This window comes from Ornithodoros turicata, chromosome 5 (genome assembly GCF_037126465.1).
Source record: "Ornithodoros turicata isolate Travis chromosome 5, ASM3712646v1, whole genome shotgun sequence".
NCBI lineage: Eukaryota > Metazoa > Arthropoda > Arachnida > Ixodida > Argasidae > Ornithodoros > Ornithodoros turicata.
The window spans coordinates 8,453,474-8,473,200 of NC_088205.1; the positions used below are offsets into that span (position 1 = coordinate 8,453,474).

At 45.4% G+C, this 19,727-nt stretch overlaps 1 protein-coding gene across 3 annotated transcripts; it reads left to right on the forward strand.

Moving 5' to 3' along the window:
- The first annotated feature begins 3,930 nt into the window (after positions 1-3,930).
- Positions 3,931-16,511, forward strand: LOC135393953 (histone-lysine N-methyltransferase KMT5B-like). Of its 3 annotated transcripts, none has more exons than XM_064624332.1 (9): positions 3,931-4,451; positions 5,331-5,496; positions 5,855-6,008; positions 6,103-6,215; positions 6,278-6,464; positions 7,974-8,110; positions 8,320-8,438; positions 9,059-9,145; positions 14,720-16,511. In XM_064624332.1, exons 2-9 carry the CDS (start codon positions 5,351-5,353, stop codon positions 16,216-16,218), a joined length of 2,442 nt encoding a protein of 813 aa, XP_064480402.1. In that variant the 5' UTR covers positions 3,931-4,451; positions 5,331-5,350; the 3' UTR covers positions 16,219-16,511. The 3 variants fall into 3 exon arrangements, with proteins under 3 accessions (XP_064480402.1, XP_064480400.1, XP_064480401.1); XM_064624330.1 differs by having other exon boundaries at positions 3,933-4,451; positions 8,320-8,477; XM_064624331.1 differs by lacking the exon at positions 3,931-4,451 and adding an exon at positions 4,976-5,095 and having other exon boundaries at positions 8,320-8,477.
- The last annotated feature ends 3,216 nt before the right edge of the window (positions 16,512-19,727 follow it).

Below are 19,727 nucleotides of genomic sequence, written 5' to 3' on the forward strand. Positions count from 1 at the left end.
TTACATCATAGTCCAGCTGTGAAAGGAAACCTTAAGCATCACTTTTCCACACCTGAGCCAAGGAGTGCTTCGGCTAGAACAATGTACAGAGGTACATTTATTCCAAATCTGCACGTTGCCGCGGTGAATTAGCAGTGAACATGTGGAACCTATGATCTTGATTAGAATGTCGATTATATGCATTTGCGAGCATAATTAATTTAGATTCGTTTGTCTAAGACCAATAATATGTCTTATATTGCTCTAATACTCAAGTATACACTGTACAAACAGTGAGTGGAAATGTAGGGAGTGCATGTCATGGCATGTCCGTTGTAGCATGTATGGCAAGAACAACGAGGTTCAGAAATAATGTGATTTCATGTGAGTAATATATCTAGCATGGAACAGCTATGGCCTTTCAATGTTATCTGGATTGTGTAGCCCAAAATTAGAACTGTGATTGCCTCTCAATAATGTTAAGTTGATGACTATAGTGAAAGTTGTTTCGCGCGAAACAAGTTTCACTAGTTATCAACTACTCATCATGCAGTTATATTCAGGCACGAAAAAGTATATTGGTGGCTCTTTGAGAGCATTCCAATTTCCATTGTGCACATTGTCGCTGTAAACATTTTCGTGGGAGCCCCAAATATTAGAAAAGGAGCAATTTTTTAGATGATGTCTTTGCTGGGACATCTGTAAATGTAATAGCGTGTATTAGAATGTGAATTGCTCTCAGCAAAAATGTACTTTTTTTCTGTCCAGATTTAACATCTGTGCGGACAAGGCACTATTAATTTCACACGTCCCAGTACATTTTCTGACATAATACAGCTGTATTTATTGTGCATCAGCCCACAAAATTGTCATAATATGTACACAAACATCTCGGATGTATAATACTTGTTTTATAGGGTTTGTTATAGCACTGAAGAAACACCTGTATGTACATGGTCCTCTCTGATGAAATACATGACCTGCATGATTAATATATTGTTCCACTGTTTCATTGTCATACAGTATTGCATTGCTCGTTTAAAAGGTTTATAAAATGAACGTATAGACACTGTGTGTGAGAATGTTGGTACATAAATCCTGCAATCTCTCGGAGAAGTTTTTATGTGGGCCAGGTTGAGTTGTTTTCTTTTTCAGTAACGCTGTTCTTCCAGAAATTATATATTGTAAAATAAAATATCAACATTCTCCATGTGACAGCTACTTTTTTTTTTGTGCTTTTAATAAAATGTTTCTGTATTCATTAGGGTGAGCAAATGCGTGTAGCCATTGCCATCCTCTGAGAATACAGAGATTGAAAGTTGCGTTTAATGCTTCGCTGATGTGTTGTTTCTTTTGTGCTTTTCTTTGACACGTGCTTCAGTATACATCCCTACTTGTGGCACATACAACTTTTGGTGCCCTACCTTAACACGTGTCACACTCTGCCTGAGGTATGTGGTAGCCTCTCCCTGGTGCTACTCTGAGGATTGTGTGACACAGTCATGGTAACTATAACTAGAAGATAATACCTGTTTGACCCTTGCTTGGGATAAAAATCTCTGCCATTGTCGGGTAAGCGGATTGTCGTACTAACGAGGCGGATTTACATGACTGTGAAACGGTTCTCAAGAAAAACGGTAATAAAGTGAGTATGTCATATTATCGGGGGTCATACTATTAACGAGGGTTCACTGTACAAGGATTGAATATTAGTACTACATGTTGAAGAAAAAAGCCCAGACATCTGGGGGGTGGGGGGTACATCATGTATTCTAGTCACCAGCTCATTTGCCTTCCTAGCCATTCTTTGAGTAGTAATAGTTCACTTGAAGAAGCAGAGTTTCATGCAGGAAAGGCCGCTGCAAGTCCTTGCACAGGGCTTGTTCTTTCTGTTGCAAGGAGGAAACAATGATCTTCATATTTTTTGTCAGACCATTTCTCTTGTTCCACCGAATATATTCAAAGTTCTCGCAAACCTAGCTGCATGGCCTGAGCTGCAAGATACCAGACAGTTGAGCAGGTGATATGGAAGTTATATACTCGAGGAAAGATGGGATGAAAGGTTTGGGAAGGGGATGCAAAGGATACCATCATCTCAAGGTTCACAACAGGCCCGAATGGGAAATTCCTGGAGATGGTCGAGGGTAAGAAAACTTTGTGCTACACATTTTCCCATTATACACCTCCTCCTATTGTAATGGTATAAATTTCAGTATAATAAAGTTGGGTAGTAGTTGTTGGCAGTAGAGGCATGCGTGACACTTTGGGAAACATATGATTAGTTCATTTTTCGTACAGGTTTTGGTCGAGATGAAACATTTGCTTCATTTTGTGGTGGGGTTGGGATACCTGGGTGACTTTGCAATGCCATTGCTTGCCGTGCTGTTGTGCCACTTTGATGAGGTCGAATTTGAAAGGGTGAGAAATACGATTGTTCTGTCACCACCTTTCGAACGTAGTCGTCACTTGTTGGTTCTCCTCCAGCAATGCAGTGGATGACCACATACGTAATTTTCTCTCCATTTCATTTCAGGTCCAAATTTTCAATTCATTTCAATTCAGCTCCAAGTTCATATTACATGATGATGTAAAAGTTACATTGAAGAACATAATAGAAGGTAAGTAAGCTGGCATGAACTGAAGACGGCACCATGTCCTTGAGTCTGAGGAAAGATGAACACGCATGAAGTGGACAAGAGTGACTCAAAAGCAGCAATAACACATTTAGTGGGATCGCAAAAAAGGTAAAACACTTGGACGAGGTTACAAAGAACGGGACACCCAAAAGAGGCTTGAAATTCCAGTAGGGCGATTAGTCCATCGGAGACAACAGTGGTTGGTTGACTTACACCACCTTGTGTGGTGGCAATGAGCAATGATTCAGGAAGTGTTCAGGATAATTGGTCTTTACAAACAATAAGGGGTTTGGCCTGAACGGAATTAGGATGACACATGGGACAGGATGGTAGGCGATTACAAAGTTAAGAAGTGTTGGACTTGTTTTTTTACATTGCTCGAGTGTTCATATATAGCTTGTCATTAAAACGTTGCAGCCAGTTTATTCTGTGTAAGAGGCACTACGTGAAGGGGTATGGAACCAACAGAAGATGTTTTACATTGTTGCGTGGGAGGAACAGCGCTCTTTAATTAAATCTGGCTTCAACAAGATTGCGTGGGAGGATATTCCCTTTGTTTTTTAATCCGTTTTATCCACTTCATGCGTGCTAATTGTCTTCCCGTCCATCTTTCCTCAGACTCAAGGATACATATCCATTTTTTCAATTTTCTGTGGCATGGTCAATGCTGGGTACACATCCCATATCCTTTGGACTGTTGTTTACTGGTTTCCTGTGTTTCGCGATGCTTCCAAGGACGCACACGAACCCTTGTTTTTCCTGCTCCCTTTTCTCCACCTGTCTACGTTTGTACTTTACTCACAGCCATAGTCGGGTCGCGGTGCACGCTCGAAAAGAAAGGAGGAAAGACCGTCAGCTCTTAGCCCATGTTGGAACCACACAATAAGGCATATTGTAATCCGTTGATTTATGCAACACGTTTTTTATTCATATCAGTTGACGCCATTTAATATATTTTCCTCGTGACCGGTTGCCCCCACTCCTCCACCCTTGCCCCGATACACAACACGGTCAATGCCACTCCATCTAGCATTACGTGTAGTGTAATCTAGGGAATTTGAGCAAGGTGTTAGGTACCGTCGGATAGAGGGCTATGCGCCTTTTTTTGTCCCCTTTTAAGCTTAAGTAGCAGTTATATGTGGAAGTAATGATTCAGAGCAAACCTACAACTATGCATAGAAGATATCATTTCATGCCTCAAGCTCAAAGCCACTGAAAGCCTACAAATATTTTCGCAGCTTTCAAAGAGTGCAGCAGCCTCGCCTCCGTAAACGACATGTCGCAATGATACAGCGGTGCGCACTGAAATGTAGTCCGTCCGCAACTTTCCCTAACCTTTGTTTGGTGCTTTGCATCCCATAAAATACGTTTCCAGAGCTCTGCTAGCCACAGACTTGAGAAAAACGCGACAAACACACACATAACACACCGCAGCACAATAAAACATGCGGAAATGTGCGAAATAACAGTTGTCAGCTAAGTTTTGGTAGGCCTATTGAACATGCCCAAGACCAACCCTTGGATCGTGGAGCCCAGCTTCCACAGCTATCCGGTCGTCTATATGTAGATGCTTTCTCTCGTCACATAGTGTTCGAAGTTTTATTCAACGAGTTGAAAATATATGGACATTGCGGTTTTACTCGAGGAGGTGTGTTGTAAGCTGTGACGTGCGAACCATGAAGAGACTGGCAGTGTTTATGTGCAATTGTGTCGGTCGGCTGCACGCAGAGGCAATCTTGTTCCCTCTGTGAATTTAATATCATGTATACTTGGAATGCGGCATAACTATGTGGCCAATGGCTAAAGGGAACATCATTGAATTATCCAGTCGTTGAGGTGAGCCCTTATATTGTAGAAAACACGAATGGAGAAGCTTCGTTCTGTGCGAGTTAGCCCGAAAATTTACACAGGCCGATTCGAACGTGTGTTCTAAATAATAACTGAAGAATGCACGCCTGCGAGGGTTGTGAGGAATATAGAGGGGTTTAAGTTGCATACAGTAACAGCATTTAGGACGATTTCGCTATTCGGGAGGGCATCTTTCGTCATATCAGTATTCGTTCTGCCCTTCATATTCAAATCTCTCATGTTTTAGAGCGATGCCTTCGTCGTTCCTAGTTGTCATTCGTTGATTGTACTGGATTTGAGAAATTCGATGTCGATGTGTAGGTTATTAGCTGAACTGGGGCAAAAGGGAAGTTCTCCACACAACTTATGTCATTAACGGTTGCCTTTAAATAACGTGCTGCATGCCAATTGTCTGGAAGTGTCCGCCACTGGCTGAGATGTTACCGTTACAGGCTGAGAAATATTTCTAACGTCTCGTGTTCTGCGAAGTATGCTCGCACAGTTTTGTGTGAATGTACGGTCGTAGTGGTAGTAGCAGATGTTAGAGCTGCTTTGCCTCGGTTACTTCGTTGCTCCTTTGGCTTCCGAGTCGCGAATCTCAGTAATGCATTGTTCCGCGTAGACAAAAGCTGGTGAGAAATTTATGCTCTAGAGCTATATTAAGCTGCAAATTTCTCACTACGTGTTATTTCGGAAAGGCGTAGCCCGTTTTCGTTACCGCTGTTCATCTGTCTTGCAATGCAAGGCACCTTTTCCATGGCAGACGACCAGTTGTATTTTTGTGCAGTGACGCCCCCTTATGTGACACCTCTTTTATACCTGGGAATACATCCCATGTAATCGATGTGCATGTTTTATGCCGTGCAGGACAGAAAGGTACCCTGGACATGGTAGTCGAAGGTCGTGGGGCGAACTCCCGCTACGCCCCCACGACGGGGATGACAGCCCGCGAACTGTGCGAGAGCGATGACACTGCCACTAGCCTCATCCTTGATCCATACCTTGGATTTCCCACACACAAAATGAACCTTAGGTGAGTTAACTCGGCCACAGGCAGTTCTTCGTGCTTGATGCAAAGCGTACTTTGACAATAATCATGTTGCTTTCCGCATCTGCACAGTTCACTGCTGAAAATAGCTGTGCACTGCTGTGAAACAAACCTAACATGTGTGACATCAGTCAGTTTGCATGGGCCTTGCTAAAGGCCTAATGCGATACACTGGCAGAACAGTTTTCCAGGCCTCTGGCACAAGGAGAAATGCACTGTCATGCTTTGTTGTTGCGTTTCATGCGAATTATCTACGCTATTTCAGCGGCAGACGCTTTACAGGATCATGATGAAAGAAACACGTTTGCTGGAGCATCATAACAAATGCACACCATTTGAACAGGTTTCGTCCATATAAGTCTGGCAAGCATGAGCTGCAGCAGGTGATACTGAATTTCAAGGAGCACTGCGACTACGAGAAAACGTACACAGAACTGATGGACTTCATTCCAGCGAATCACTTATCCAAGTCAAGACAAGCTCCTTTCAAAGCGCATGTAAGTTGTGCAGCAGTGTGGAGGTTCAAAAACTGTTTTTACTTGTTGTAACCTTAAAACAGGAGGCTCCATTTATTCCCTGGTTCGTTTGTAGGTGTTCCGATACCTGCGCATGTTCGACAAGGAAGCCGGCTTTGAAGTGGAGCGCTGTTCGCGTTATTCCATGGAAGACAATGTGGGGGCAAAGATCTCGTCGACGCGGAAGTGGTGAGCACTTCTTTCTTTTGCACCCCGTAGTCTTGAATTGAACACCGTGTGGATATTTGCAGGCACAAGAATGAGAAAATTCATTACCTGGTAGGATGCATAGCAGAGTTGACAGAGGAAGAGGAACATCAACTCCTCTGTCCTGGCCGTAATGACTTCAGTGTCATGTATTCCTGTCGAAAGAATTGTGCTCAGCTCTGGCTGGGGCCCGCTGCCTTCATAAACCATGATTGTCGCCCCAACTGCAAGGTACATCGCGATGCCCCCCAAAAATGTGTTTCCAACACTGAACTTCACGGTCATGTGTTAGACTGCATGAATAAGAATGATCAGTGCCTTAAAGAGAGACCTCACAATGATTCGAAAAAAATTAGGCGAGCATCATACCGAACACGAACAGCCCCCTTGATAGTGAATCCAGCACTTGCATTCATTTTGCGCCGGTAATGAAGTCATAAATGATGACAGCGGCGAACCGAAACCAAAATGCGAAGAGCAGAAAACGGAGCTCCGTACTGTCGTCTGCTTCGCATTCTTCCTTGCTGTATGCTGGATGATGTCAGCAGTGTGCAGTGCCGTGTATGCCAAAGGGAGTCTGGCCATTAGGAGGAGCCTAAAAAAGAGGCTCAACCTGTCAATCAAATTGAGCATTTTTCATTGGCTGCTGTTTTTTATGCGCCCCCCCCCCCCCCCCCCCACCATGACACCAAAATTTTCCCGAAAATGGCGGCGTAGCTTGGAACGGCGAAGCGAGGATTTCATGACCAATTTTTTTCACAAATTACGTCAATTTTATTCCGTAAGTGTACATTCTGTTGCAATTATCTTGCAACTCACTTTTAAATTACGCTCCAGTGTCAATGTTTACCTGAAAATAACATGTTTTGTTGTCCTTGTTAGGCCTAGTAACGATAGCAATCACAGGCAAATAGCAAGAAAAACGCTTCGGATTGCCAAAAATTTGCATTTCATGACATACTTTTATTCATGTACACACCTTTGCCCATTCTCGATTCAATCATGTTATGTTTTATAGTTAAAATACGTATAATGCCGACAGTCTGTTCCAACTAGCGGTTCTGCCGGCCAATCAGTTCTGCTAGCATGCACTTCTACTTCTGCTATTCTGCGTCTTCCCGACATGCCCCTCTCCATCCAGATGGCGCCGTTGAAAGTGGATGCAAAATCCATTATGTTGCTTGGTCGTCAGGGAATATCCGATCCAATCCAGTCCAGTTTCCCGAAAATGTCGGCACCCAGTGAATAGAGATAATTTATAGCTTGGATAGCCTGGGATTAATAGCGAACTGTATTTTGCCTCGTGATTGGCCAGAGAGCTCAAAAAGTGGGTGGAGCTCCAGGTATAGGCAGGTCCCATTAATGGCCAGACTCCCTTTGGCATACACGGCACTGGCAGTGTGTTGCTTTGAACGCCCTCTCGCTTCACAGAGGCGAAGCGCTCGCTTTGTAATAAATTAGTTTGAATAAAATCTGCACAGTTTTGGAACGAGATATTTCGTACATGTTCCCGACTTCCTGAAAGTTACGGATATACCGCAACCCTTGTGGTGATTTTGTTGCGGAGTCCCTCTTTAAGGCATACCATTTGGACATTAACTAAAACACAGCCACCAGTATGTGTGATTTTTTCTTGAAATCCTGGCATTTGCAGGATTCTAGTTTTGTCTCGCAGTTGTGAGGTGTTGTTTGGAGTTATAGATAAATAGGTATTTATGAATTTTTCTTTTTTTTTAATAGTTTGTGTCAACGGGTCGTGACACGGCTTGTGTGAAGGTGTTACGCGACATCGAGGAAGGGGAGGAAATTACCTGCTTCTACGGTGAAGACTTCTTTGGTGACAACAACAGCTACTGCGAGTGTGAGACGTGTGAAAGGTGAGCGTCAAGATGAAGTTGCTTGGCCGTGGAAGATCTTCTCTTCCTACTTATTAACTTTTTTTAGGCTCGCTACATTGTGATGTTGAGATGGAAACCTTCTCGTTTGAAAGGTTCCTTACACCTTATAAAATGTGAAAAATATAACTCCTTAGCACATGTGAACTTCCCACTTCTCTCTGACTTGATGGCTTGTCTCCTCATCTCAGGAGGGGATCCGGGGCATTCAGTGCAAGAAAAGGCAAGCAACAACCTCATGGAACGGAGCTGGCGTACAGTCTACGTGAGACAGACAACAGACTGAGCAGGTGGAAACAGCAGCAGAAGAGTAAGGAGGCAAACACTGCCATCAATACCTCCACAGCTGGTAAGCTGAAGAAGACATCATCTATGAAATCAAACAGCTCGTGGGAAAAAAAAAAAAAAAGTGCTGATGCCAGGATTGGTTGTCCCCCCCCTCCCCCTGCACTTGAGGCTCTCTAACTCGAGAGGACTATCCTGGAGTTTCCTGACCGAGGGTGAGGGAGGCTCCGCCTCTTGGATGCGGCCCAATAAGAGGACGCTGAGGACCTGCCCTCTGCGTCCTCCTATTGGCCCACATCCAGTAGGCGGAGCCTCCCTCGCGCTTGGTCAGCAAACGCAAGGATAGTCGGTCTGACCAACTTCTTTCCTGAGGTGTTTGATTTCATTGACTCTTGGGCGTTGGAGGCTTACGTGCTCGTGTTGTCCTTAAATGTAGCCTGCCTCGGCTAATTCCCGTTGTTTAAAACATTATCTGTTTGCATAAGCTCCTGCTGTGTACTGTGAAGCCGGCACAGCACAGAGACATTGCTGAAATTGATGCACGTGACAAATCTCACCAACTTTCTTTTAACAGGTGATTGAGAAAAAGGCATCTTCCTGTTTCACCGCGATATCTTATCGATGCTTATCCCTCTGCACTTGCAGATACTAAACCTGCGAAGAAGCCTGTCACGCTGCACTCAAACGATAATGTGAACAAGGAACTGTTGCAGGCGGAAAGGAATAGCTTAGGTAAGGAATTACGTCTTTATTTTGTGCAGTAATAAGTATAACTTGGACATTCACAGTGTCAGCATCTCTGCCTGTTTGTGCTGCTGCTGACGGAGTGTGATTAGACCCTAGAGTTTTCAGGTTTTACGTTCTTCGAAAATCGGTGGACAATTTGGGGATTTATTTCAGGAACTGTACAATGAGGTAATATTGGGCTATACGGGTATATATCAGGAGGAAAAGCAAATTTTTGGGTGGAAAATAATATAAAGTGCGCGTCTTGTGTTTCAGACTAACAGCAAGATGCCTAGCAGCTGTGCTGGTTGCACGGTACCTAACGTACTCCAGTGCCTGTATTTGGGAACTGACTTTGCAGTTTGGCAGGTTCATTTCAGGTTTTAGCCTAAATGATGATGATGATGAAAATCTGGGGTGTAAAAACAGGTTGTACTGGATTTAACTTGAAAACACAAAACCCTCAGTGTGGTCTGTCACTTTTCGTCTCTCTGTCTTTTCTAATTCAGTGAGTAGCACTTCAACCCTCATACAGGTTGACTTGTACAGATGCGACTGCATATTGTGTACAAAAATTATGCACTGATCCATACAGTTTTCTTACGCTACCTTGGTTAAGTTGATCCACCGGTAAAGAAGGTGTCAAAGAAGAATATAAAAAGAAACAGTGAGTTAAGAAAGCTAGATGAAAAAGTGGTTTGCAGGTAACTTGGTGGAACACAAACTGTAATACAAATGGTTGACACTTGGATTATGTACACAGATTGCGGTTCTACACGGAAGCCCACGTTTACAATAGTGCTTCACGGGTTCGATGTTCTGTGGTTTCTATTTTAGAAGGCTAAAACGCTAGCATACATGAAAGCGGGAAACTACGGAACACAAGACACAGAAGCGCATCAAGCATGTAACTTCATCCGACTACACGTTCTCACCATCGACCACGTACAGCCGCTTGGCGGCAATAATTTGTTCACTCGAAGACGGAATGATGCACAACGTCGGACTCAACCGGGGACCGCATTAATTTTAGATGCCACTGGATTGCGATTCCTCTACGAAACAAGTAGCCAATAGCGTGTGAGGCTGCGACGCACTATCGTTGCTTCCGCGAACCGCAATTGCGAAGACGCGTCGTCTCAGGCTCTCCATACACTGCATTTTGCGTAGCCACTTCAACGATGATGGCAGTGGTCTTCGTCCGTCCACACCAGTTCCGCTTCGTCACATTTTGGGAATATCTTCCGCAGCAGCGGTCACACGTGGTGGCTTACGCCCCGCGGCTGGTTGTGCTCAACCAGAAAAGACTTCAAAAGGCACTTTTCTTCTTCTTCTATCACATCACATCACATCACACTCGTGCACTTATTTCTTCTGTTTGGAGATTGCCGTCGGAGGAGACGAACCTATCGTACGAGGCTGGACTGACGACAGGACAATACCTAGGGCCTGACTTTTAGGGTTAAACCCGTATCCGCCCGATATTCACCCCCGAACGAAATCTGTAAAATTCAGGTTTAACCCGAATCTACCCGAAAACATCTGGGTCGCGTTGCACACTCATAAGCGTGCATTAAAATAAAGTTTGATAACATTGCTAAACATTAGTTCCATGTTAAGACAAATTTTTATTAAACAAAAAAAATCACCCGAATTCCTGACGACAGAATATGCCGTAACGGGATTTAACCCGAATACACCCGAATTTTCGATTGAAAAATATCACCCGATATTTACCCCCCGAATTTGGCCAAAAATAAAACCCGAAAAAGTCAGGCCCTAACAATAGCAAGTCTTCTTGAGAAACTCTGACACAATGAAACACGCGATCTGCCGCGATCTCCAGCCATAGGTGGTCATGCCGCAAACACGTGTTACGGGCTGTCTTCTTCAGGAATGCGTTTGCGCAGTCTTTAAAGGAAAATGAGAGGCCCCCCACTTTTTCCGGGAGTCTCCCGGATTATCCGGGAGAATTGGTAGGTATGGACAACATGGTGACTTGCAGCAATCATTTAGTATTTGAGCATACAACAATCTACATTGCAGGGAAACTATGTGAACTGCACCAAACTGCTGTGCTACTAAGTGCTAGAATACTATACTAACAAACTATTCCAAAAGGTTATAGCGTAGGAAGTCTACTTGTTCCACATGCTCTGAGAGAAGACATTCACGGCGTGCAGCGACAACATTCCCAGATGCAGAAAATGCGCTCTCCCTGAAGTTGCAGGAATAGCTAAATATTTCTTGGCCAACCACGCCAAGCTAGGGTACTTAATATTCCGTATTGTTCTTCATCAGTGACATGGGTCACTGTTTCTGGAAAGCAAACTCTCACTTGTGTAATCTATGAGCTCCTTTTCTGGTGGCAGGCAGAGTGCTATTGGTCCCCGAAGCCATGCTCTCAAACGTGCTCCGTAGGCTCACTGTTGAAGGTGAAGCGACGCATGAAGTTTCTGCACCTTGTGGAATGGCTTCTAGCACATTGTCTGCACATGGCTCCCTTAGGATTATGCTTTTAAGCCACAGCTGCATTTGTTAGTCATTGCTGTACACAACCCATTTAAACCTTGGGTCCAAAAACATTGCAATGTTCGCAGTTTCATCGACTTTGTAGGATGCAAACCGTGACAAGACAGCCTTGCGGAGAGAATGTGCAAATTTGGAATCACCTTCCAGTCTACCAAGGCATTCCAGTAGTCCAAAAATTATTCGAGTCTGACATGACAGTGTCAGGCAGTGTTCTGCACTGGAGGCAACAGTGGCCTCAAACAAGGTCAGAGTCAGCTTTCCATTCCTCAGCTGTCAGACAGTCGACAGAAATACTATTAGTAGAAGTTGCAAGTTCAACTGCAAGAGATTCCTTCAAATCAAAGCCTTGCCAGCATCAAGTACTGACTGTTTCACAGAGTTGGAACGTCCTGTTATGAGGCATAGTTGAGGTTTGCTCAGATTTGTTTGAGCAGGCTTTCAAGCCTGTGTGAGGCTGAGGGTCTTTCTTGCAAACTATTGTAGCACTTGGTGTTTCTGGTAGGCCGATGTCACCGTGCATTAGTCATATCAAATTCCTGCACTGTTTTCTGACTCTCAGGAATGCAGGTGACGGCTGTTCCTTTCCATCTGTGTCTGAGTAATCTGATCCCGAATCTTCGTCCATCGTTTTGTTTCGGGAATGTAACTCAGCGGCAACGACCGGCGTCGTACACTACTTGTCCGCTCCATGCAGGGTGACGTAACGCGTTGGCCTTCGGAGGGGAAAGTCTCTAAGACTCCTCTCCACGTTCCTGTTTCGGTTTCATTGCTCTCTTATTTGAAGCATAACTCGTCACATGAGAAAGAAACAAAGTTGACGGCAGGTATTGTGTGGATGTTATGCACGAACTACGATGTGCAGCATTTTTTTCACCGATCGTTCCGAAGTATTCCTTTACGAGCAAGTGTCTTCAACTCGAAGCTGGAAGTGATGAGGTAACAAGTCAGACTCACAAAGCTGTGGTTCGCTCCTGATATCCACATGTCGGAGGTGAGCGCAATGACGCACGGCCCGTCGCCGAAGGCCTTCTTTAACTGGCGCTCCACTTTTTCTCTCGGCAGGCGCGCGGTACGACAGTGGGCGAAAACGAAGTCCTCGACGTTACATCGTAACCGGGTACTGCTTCTCTTACGAAAGCCCTAAATCCACGGTCTTCCACCATGCTGAAGGGTTGCATGTCCAGTGCAATCATTTCGGCCACCTGCCTCGTCAGGGCCGCTGATCTTTCACGCGGCACTGGTTGCTTCCTGTTTGTAACATCAGAAAGTGAAGGCTGGGACACCTGTCGCTCACAGCTCTTTCTTCAGATATTCGCTCATGAGGCTAGGATGTAGCTTGAGATGGTTGTGCAGCGGCGTTGTGGTACTAACTGGCGTTTGGAGGATCTTGTGGCAGTCGTTGCACTCGGCAGTTGTCGGAGTCTTTCGCTTGAAGTACAGCCATACGGCGCCCTTCCCGTCTGAGCTCCGAGCGTGCGTGTCCTCGGATAACGTTGACATTACGGTGAAGATGTGAACTCCCCGAAAACTCCGAAACGACAGAGAGAAGGAACTTACGAAAGTACGACACGAGCCCGCGTCCGGGACCGCACAACAAGCATGGAGAAAGCGAAAGTAGTGATGTTGATGCCATTAGCGATTGCACGGTAGCAGACACCGCTCTGGTCGGCCGCGCACCGCTCACTCAACAACTTATCCCATTTCCTACCTATACCCCTTATTTCTACAAATCCTATTCCAAGTCCTTCTAAAATGGATATTGCTGAGGTACTATTCGTTCATAATGTATGGTTAATTTCTGGTTTTGGACAGTCCCGCGGAGTGACTATTGCCGAACGCGTACGCGTTGGCGTGCTGAACACGTGGTGCTGAATGCTTTCCGTGTCGCCCTGTTCGCGCGCGCAGTTACGTTGGAGTCTGCTGCATTTGGCTTAGCGTGTCAGACTCGTATGTGCTCCAGGAATATCGAATATTCGAAAATATTCGAAAGCTACGAATAGGAAATTCTCGAATCGAATTCGAATATTGATATTCGTATTTGAAAAGTCGAGTATTCGCACAGCCGTACTTTTTATTTAGCTATTATTATTCTTCTTCTGTGTCATTACAGTGCAACCCCGTTAACTCGAACCCAAACGGAACCGAAGATTTGTTCGAATAAAGCGGAGTTCGAACTAAAGGGAGCCGCTCTAAATGAGGGGTTGTCGCACGTTTGCGGTCACACGATGGCGGTCACACGATGGCGGAAATCCTTGCCAGAGTACTGTAAAACACTTAGTTCTCGAATTTTCGCGAATTTCGTGATCGGAGAAAATTCCGTAATTTGAAGGGCATGCAAAAATTTCAAGACAGAGGAGCCCGCGAATATATTCCTGTTACTCGATTCGCGAACAATTAGGGCAGCGAAATTAGAGAGTTTTACAGTATCTATTTACGGGCAAGCACCAAAACAGTTCAGGGCAAAAAAAAAATCTTGTAAGCGTTCTTCAACCGCAACCCTGTAAACGTCGTTTGTGATGTTAAGCCCAACCCAATCGCGAACGCAAATATCGCCAACTCAGTTCGAGAAAATATCTAATTACTGCCTCTTTCCTGGCTGTGTAGTCAACAGCAAGGGTCTTGATCCCCTCAAAACAGCGAGGCCTGCTAGCTTGTTTTGCCAAACTGCATTGTTCCGTGGTGATCACGTTTGTCCGTACCAGTAACTGTGATTTGTTCCTCGCACCTCTTTCCTTTGGCAGAACATCGCTTTTATGAGAAACTGACTTATAAGTAAGAAGTAAGCTTAACATCTAATAAGTGATAAGTGTCCCTGACACGCAAGCAGCGCGTGGCCGGCATTTCCGAGCCGACGTGTAGTTGGGCGTGGCCGGCATGTTAGAATTGCTGGGCATTTTTCCCATTGAAATACTTTGCCGGGACCTGAGCATCAGTTGGAATTATTTAGAAGTTCAGATTAAGAGATTTCGAATTAACGGGACTGCACCGTATTCCTGGAAGCGATAATTGCGGCGCTTTGGTTGTAACATAAATATTTCCTCTGTACAGGGACCAGGAGGGCTGCTGTGCTCAAGCACCTTCAAGAAAAGGCTTCCAACCCCAGTCGAACCAACAGTAGTTACCCATCAAAACATGACGCAGACAAGCTGATTTTGTCCACCAAAAACGACCAAGCTCCTCTTGCTCGCAACCATCAAGCCACAGACATGCACCGCAGGAAAGAAGAGCGCGGAAGAGACAGGGCAACCATGCAGCTGCGAGCGAAAGAGACGGGGCATCATGCAAACGGAGTGGTGTGCCCCAAAACCCCCACCGTGGCAAGGACGAGAAACCAGCAGAGGTCGGAAAACAAGACGGCAGCCTCCGCCTCCAGGATCGCGTGCGCATCAAGGAAGCCCGAGCAGGCCTCAATGTCCGTAGCCGGCAGCGGAAGTAGAATGGCGTCCCGCGGGATCCCCTCGGAAGCGTCTCCACCTCCAGCCGCATCCGCGGACGCCGTGCAGACGCGGAACTGCTGTACCAGAAGCTGCGCCACGGGAACGGATGGGCCGTCATGCGACGCAAAGTTGGCCGAAGTCTGCAAGACTGAAGTCGAAGCGGAGGCGTGCGGTCCGAGGGTGGCTGCCGAGATGCACAACGGCGTTCACGAACCCGCCGCGAAGGAAACTCCGCCGAAAACGATGGACAGGGTTGCTCAGGGTGGGAACCGTAATGAAGAAAGGCAGAAAGAAAAGAAAGTCTTACGGAAATGCAGGAAGTCCGAAAGAAAGAAACCTGCGGAACAAATGGATGCGGCAGGAGAGCTGGGAAAGGTTGAAGCAGAAAGCAAGGTCTTGAAATTGGAATTACAAGAAGCGAAGGCAGAAGACGTGGGAGGGAATGACGAGCTGTCGCGCGTCACGGGAGAACGAAAATTTGAAACAAACGAAAATGAATGTAAGGGTGCAGAGTTGAGGCACTGTATTAATAGGAGCGTCGGTGACAGCTGTGAAGCAGCGAGTACAAATGCTCCCCTTCACCATTCAGTCGAGAGCGGCAACCCTGTGACGAGCGGCGGAGTCACGAGCAATATCCCGTCGCCGGTCGAAACGAAGGCGCGGCAGAGCACACTCCTGCCAACGGCAAAGAGAAAGCACGAGGACGCAACAAAGCCCGTCGTGCGCAAAGACGACTGGACGGAGTGCAGAAATCTCAACAGCGAATCGAGGGAAGCGCCTCCGCGGGGGTGTCTGAAACTGACCATAAGGGTGCGCCGCTGTCCGTGGGAAGAGTCTTCCTCCTCTTCAGCCAGCAAGCAGCAGCAGTCCGTATACGAGATTTTACCCGCGTCGCCCTCTCTGCAACGGGCCGAGGGAGCCGTCATACCGACGAGTCCCTGGAAGAAGAAGAAGAAGAAGAAAGACAAGAAGAAATCTTCCGGTCACCGCAAGCACAGTCGGAGGCGAGACGAGGAGCTTGCCTCGCCGGCCAAGCGGATCCGGCTGATCTTCGACAACGAGGCGATCAACATTGACCTTCCGCCGTCGAAGGTTCGCCGCCTGTTTTGACAAAGGCAGAATGCGTCTAACGTGTCTCACTTGGTTGTCGACGTAAACTATCTCTCCAGCGTCGCGATGAGCTATCGAGTAAGATAAACTGCGGACATTTCGCAGAAACGTTCAGTAGTGAAGGACGCACTAACTTCTAGGTACGTGGTTTTGACACAACGGTGCGAAAACGACAAAAACAAGGAGTTGTGCACGGACACACAGGTGGCAGGCACTTCCTGTGCTTCTCTGTCGGGACCTCTGAGGACTTTTGTGTCATAGTTTGTTCCTTGTAAATATAACATGCACTGCCACTTTGTTCTTGTGAGCAAGGAAAGGGACCTTTAAATAATTGAACTGGGAGAGATGTCTCTCTCTCTCTCTCTCTTTTTTTTTTTAATGTACAATTTCTTGCCTTGCATCGAGAATCTTCGTTCACATTCTGCTATCTGGGTGTTTGCACTGCCTTGCCCCTTTTCGTTTTATTCCATTTTTTTTTTTAAATTTGAACGCATCTGTTTTATGCCCACCGTAATCAGGTCATTGACGTGGTGCAATCTCGGAATTGTTTCGAAACAGATGCGGATCTTGAACACACAAAATGAATTACATTGACGCACGTCATACTAGATTAATACAGTTCAATTCTCTTAATTCGAACTCTTAGGGGGCTGAAGAGTTGTACGAATGAAGCGGACTTTCAACTAAAGGGAGGCTCTCTGATGAGTGAGCTTGGTACACTAAGCAGATATGTGTGGCCAGGGCGAAGCCGGAGAGCAGTTGGAGGCGGCCAGGAAATCTTGATCAAATAAACCGTTGTGCACATTAATGCGTACAAATTACATTACCTGGCATTTATCTCCATTAAAATACTATATACGATTGACGGGGCCCCCAAGTGTTAATCTGAATTATCCAGAAGTTTGAATTAACGGGATTGCGCTACAATGAAATCTACTGCAGTGAAAACCGGTTATGGCTGCCATGACAGCTGCCACGTACAGTCCATTTTGCTTACTACGGCTCTGGTGGAAAGACCACAAACAGTGACCGTTTATTGCCACTAGATACGAGCTTTTAAAGCGTCACTTGCTATGGCATAATCGCGAGGTAGAAAATTATTGACGAGCACATTTCTCACAAAATGATTGCATTTCTTTGGCTGTTCAGCTTTAAGCAGTGTTTAGTGGTGCATTGCACAGCCTCCCTTCTAACAGTATGATGCAAGACTCATGTTGTGATTGCAAGCATACTTGAAGTCTTGTGATATACTGTCACAATGAAATCTCATAATGTCATCTGTTAAGTGAGAAAGGGACTGCCGCTCCCTGTGCGCCACGTTTCACAACAGAAATGGGGAGCATCTTATCCCTATAAGGAAATATAGGCAGCTTTTGAGCTGTTGAAACAAAGCTTTGTTCGTGGACATTACACAGCTGTCGCTGATGAGAACCGGTGATTCGATAGTAATATTGGACCTCGTTGTATGGAACAGACTTATAAAAAAGCTTGGCTATATGTTGCAGCAGGAAGTATTGATTGAGCAGAACAGACAAATTATGGTACCTTCCCTGCCTGGCCTAACTTCGTTACCCCGAGACCACACCTCTTAGCCCCGTACAGCATCCCGTGGAAGACACTCCCTCGTTAACTTGTGTTACCTGCTTGAGTTCCGAGAACCCTGGAGGGTGAAGCCTAAGAAAGAACTCCTGCTCCCCTTCCTCTCTCTCTAACGGTGTCCCACAAGTAACCACATTTTGGCACGTTTTTTTTTTTTTTTTGTGGCAGGGACGGTGGTGAGGAGTTGAACCTGGGAACCCCGTATGCCTCTGGCCGTGATGTAATATGTACAGGGCGACTGGAACAGTGAAAGCAATGCATTCATCCAGTGTGTTATAAAAGAATAGCAGGAACCCTTCTGACTGGTTTTCACTGTGCATTTCAGTCCAAAAGAACACCTAAATTCTTCCACGCTATAGTATTAGAGTATGTTTCAGAAGGCAAACTTGTTTTCTCACCCCAGTGAAGCGATGGGCATCATGGAACGCCTTATACCCAGATGAGGACATGACATAGACTCGCGATTTATTTTCCAGTATGTGCAAGCCTTTACATGTGTAAATTGGTTAGCCAATCGCTATTTATTTGTAAATACAGCACAACAGTAGCCTACCGTTACACATTATGAGCAAGCATATATTGATCAAGCATTTTGAGAGTGCTTTTGTTTTATACACCTTTTAATCAGCAGTACAATTGCAGACTTGATGGCCTTGATTTTTTTTTCTTTTTTGAGCTTATATGTTTGACAATAAACGGAATTGTTGCGTGTGCTATAATTGATTTGTCCTCACCAGAACTTTTCCAAAGAACTTTCTTTCATGACACAACTTTGTTTTGTCTCGGAAGCTTCATGTTTTTGGATGAAAGTTAGAAATGCGTACGAAAAAGTGAAAGCCTTCAGTTCTGCTAGAGATCTTGGTTAGGATTTCTAATTTTTCTTCTTCAAATTAAAAATTCCATACCAGAGAATTTCAGAATTTTTGGCTGCAAAGTAGAGTTAGTTACAGGGGCACTTTGTCTTGAGCACATTTGTTAGAAATGCCTCTTATTAAGTCCGCATAGAGCTAATTATGTTTTACATAAATAATGGCATCAAGTGTATTCCATTCATGTTTCAATGCTACAGGGGCAGGTGACTGCCCACTGAATTTTTGCTTCCTAAAGCAAATCATGTCCCAACATGATAGATGCTACTGCTGCTATATTTCTCCGAGGCATTCAAAGCAGACTACCAAAAAAGAAGTCGACCACGGGAAAACTTGCACCAAAGTGGAGGCGTTGAGCCAAATTGCTTCTTCTAATGCAAGTGCACCCCTAATCGTGTATGTCTCCCTAGCTGTCCCTGGGTTCATATCACCCCCTACTGAATGACTGGTTCACTTATTTTGAAACTCAAGTCCTTTGTTAGTTGCGCTACCATTTCCCTGCATATCTGCACTACGCAGGGATTAGTTAGATTGATTAGTTGGGATTCGTTACATGCTATGGAGAGGATGGCTTTGACTTCGTATTGCTGCTGGCATCACATGAAGCTAACGACACAAATTGCTCACATCCTGTGTCCTTCCTAAGTGATCATGCCTCTGTTCCTTAATGGTAAACACATTTCTTGTCCTTTGCGAGAACTACCTATTGTGTCTCCACCACCACCAGCAGCACCAGTTAATTTCCATCTTAGTGTGTTTTAAAGGGCACTTTATGCCTATAAAAAATACACTTGCTCAAAACTGTTTTCATCTGTGTTCCAGTACATGCTGACTGCTTTTCTTGACAATACCGTGGGCAGCTTGGTTAAACGTACTATGGCAGGCCCTGTCCTCCACATGCACTTTTGAGTTTTAAATATGGCATTGTGTTGCCCCCCCCCCCCCCCCCCCCCCCCCCCCCCCCCCCAAGACGTGCTCATCCCATTGGCTCAGGGTACTGGTCACTCACCCATCTCTCTTTCCACTGTATCGGTAACCCTC

Coding starts and splice junctions, on each gene's coding strand:
- LOC135393953 (XM_064624330.1), top strand. CDS start 5,351: ATGGTAGTCGAAGGTCGTGGGGCGAACTCCCGCTACGCCCCCACGACG. Junction 5,497..5,854: donor ACACACAAAATGAACCTTAG/GTGAGTTAACTC, acceptor CCATTTGAACAG/GTTTCGTCCATATAAGTCTG. Junction 8,478..9,058: donor CATCAATACCTCCACAGCTG/GTAAGCTGAAGA, acceptor CTGCACTTGCAG/ATACTAAACCTGCGAAGAAG.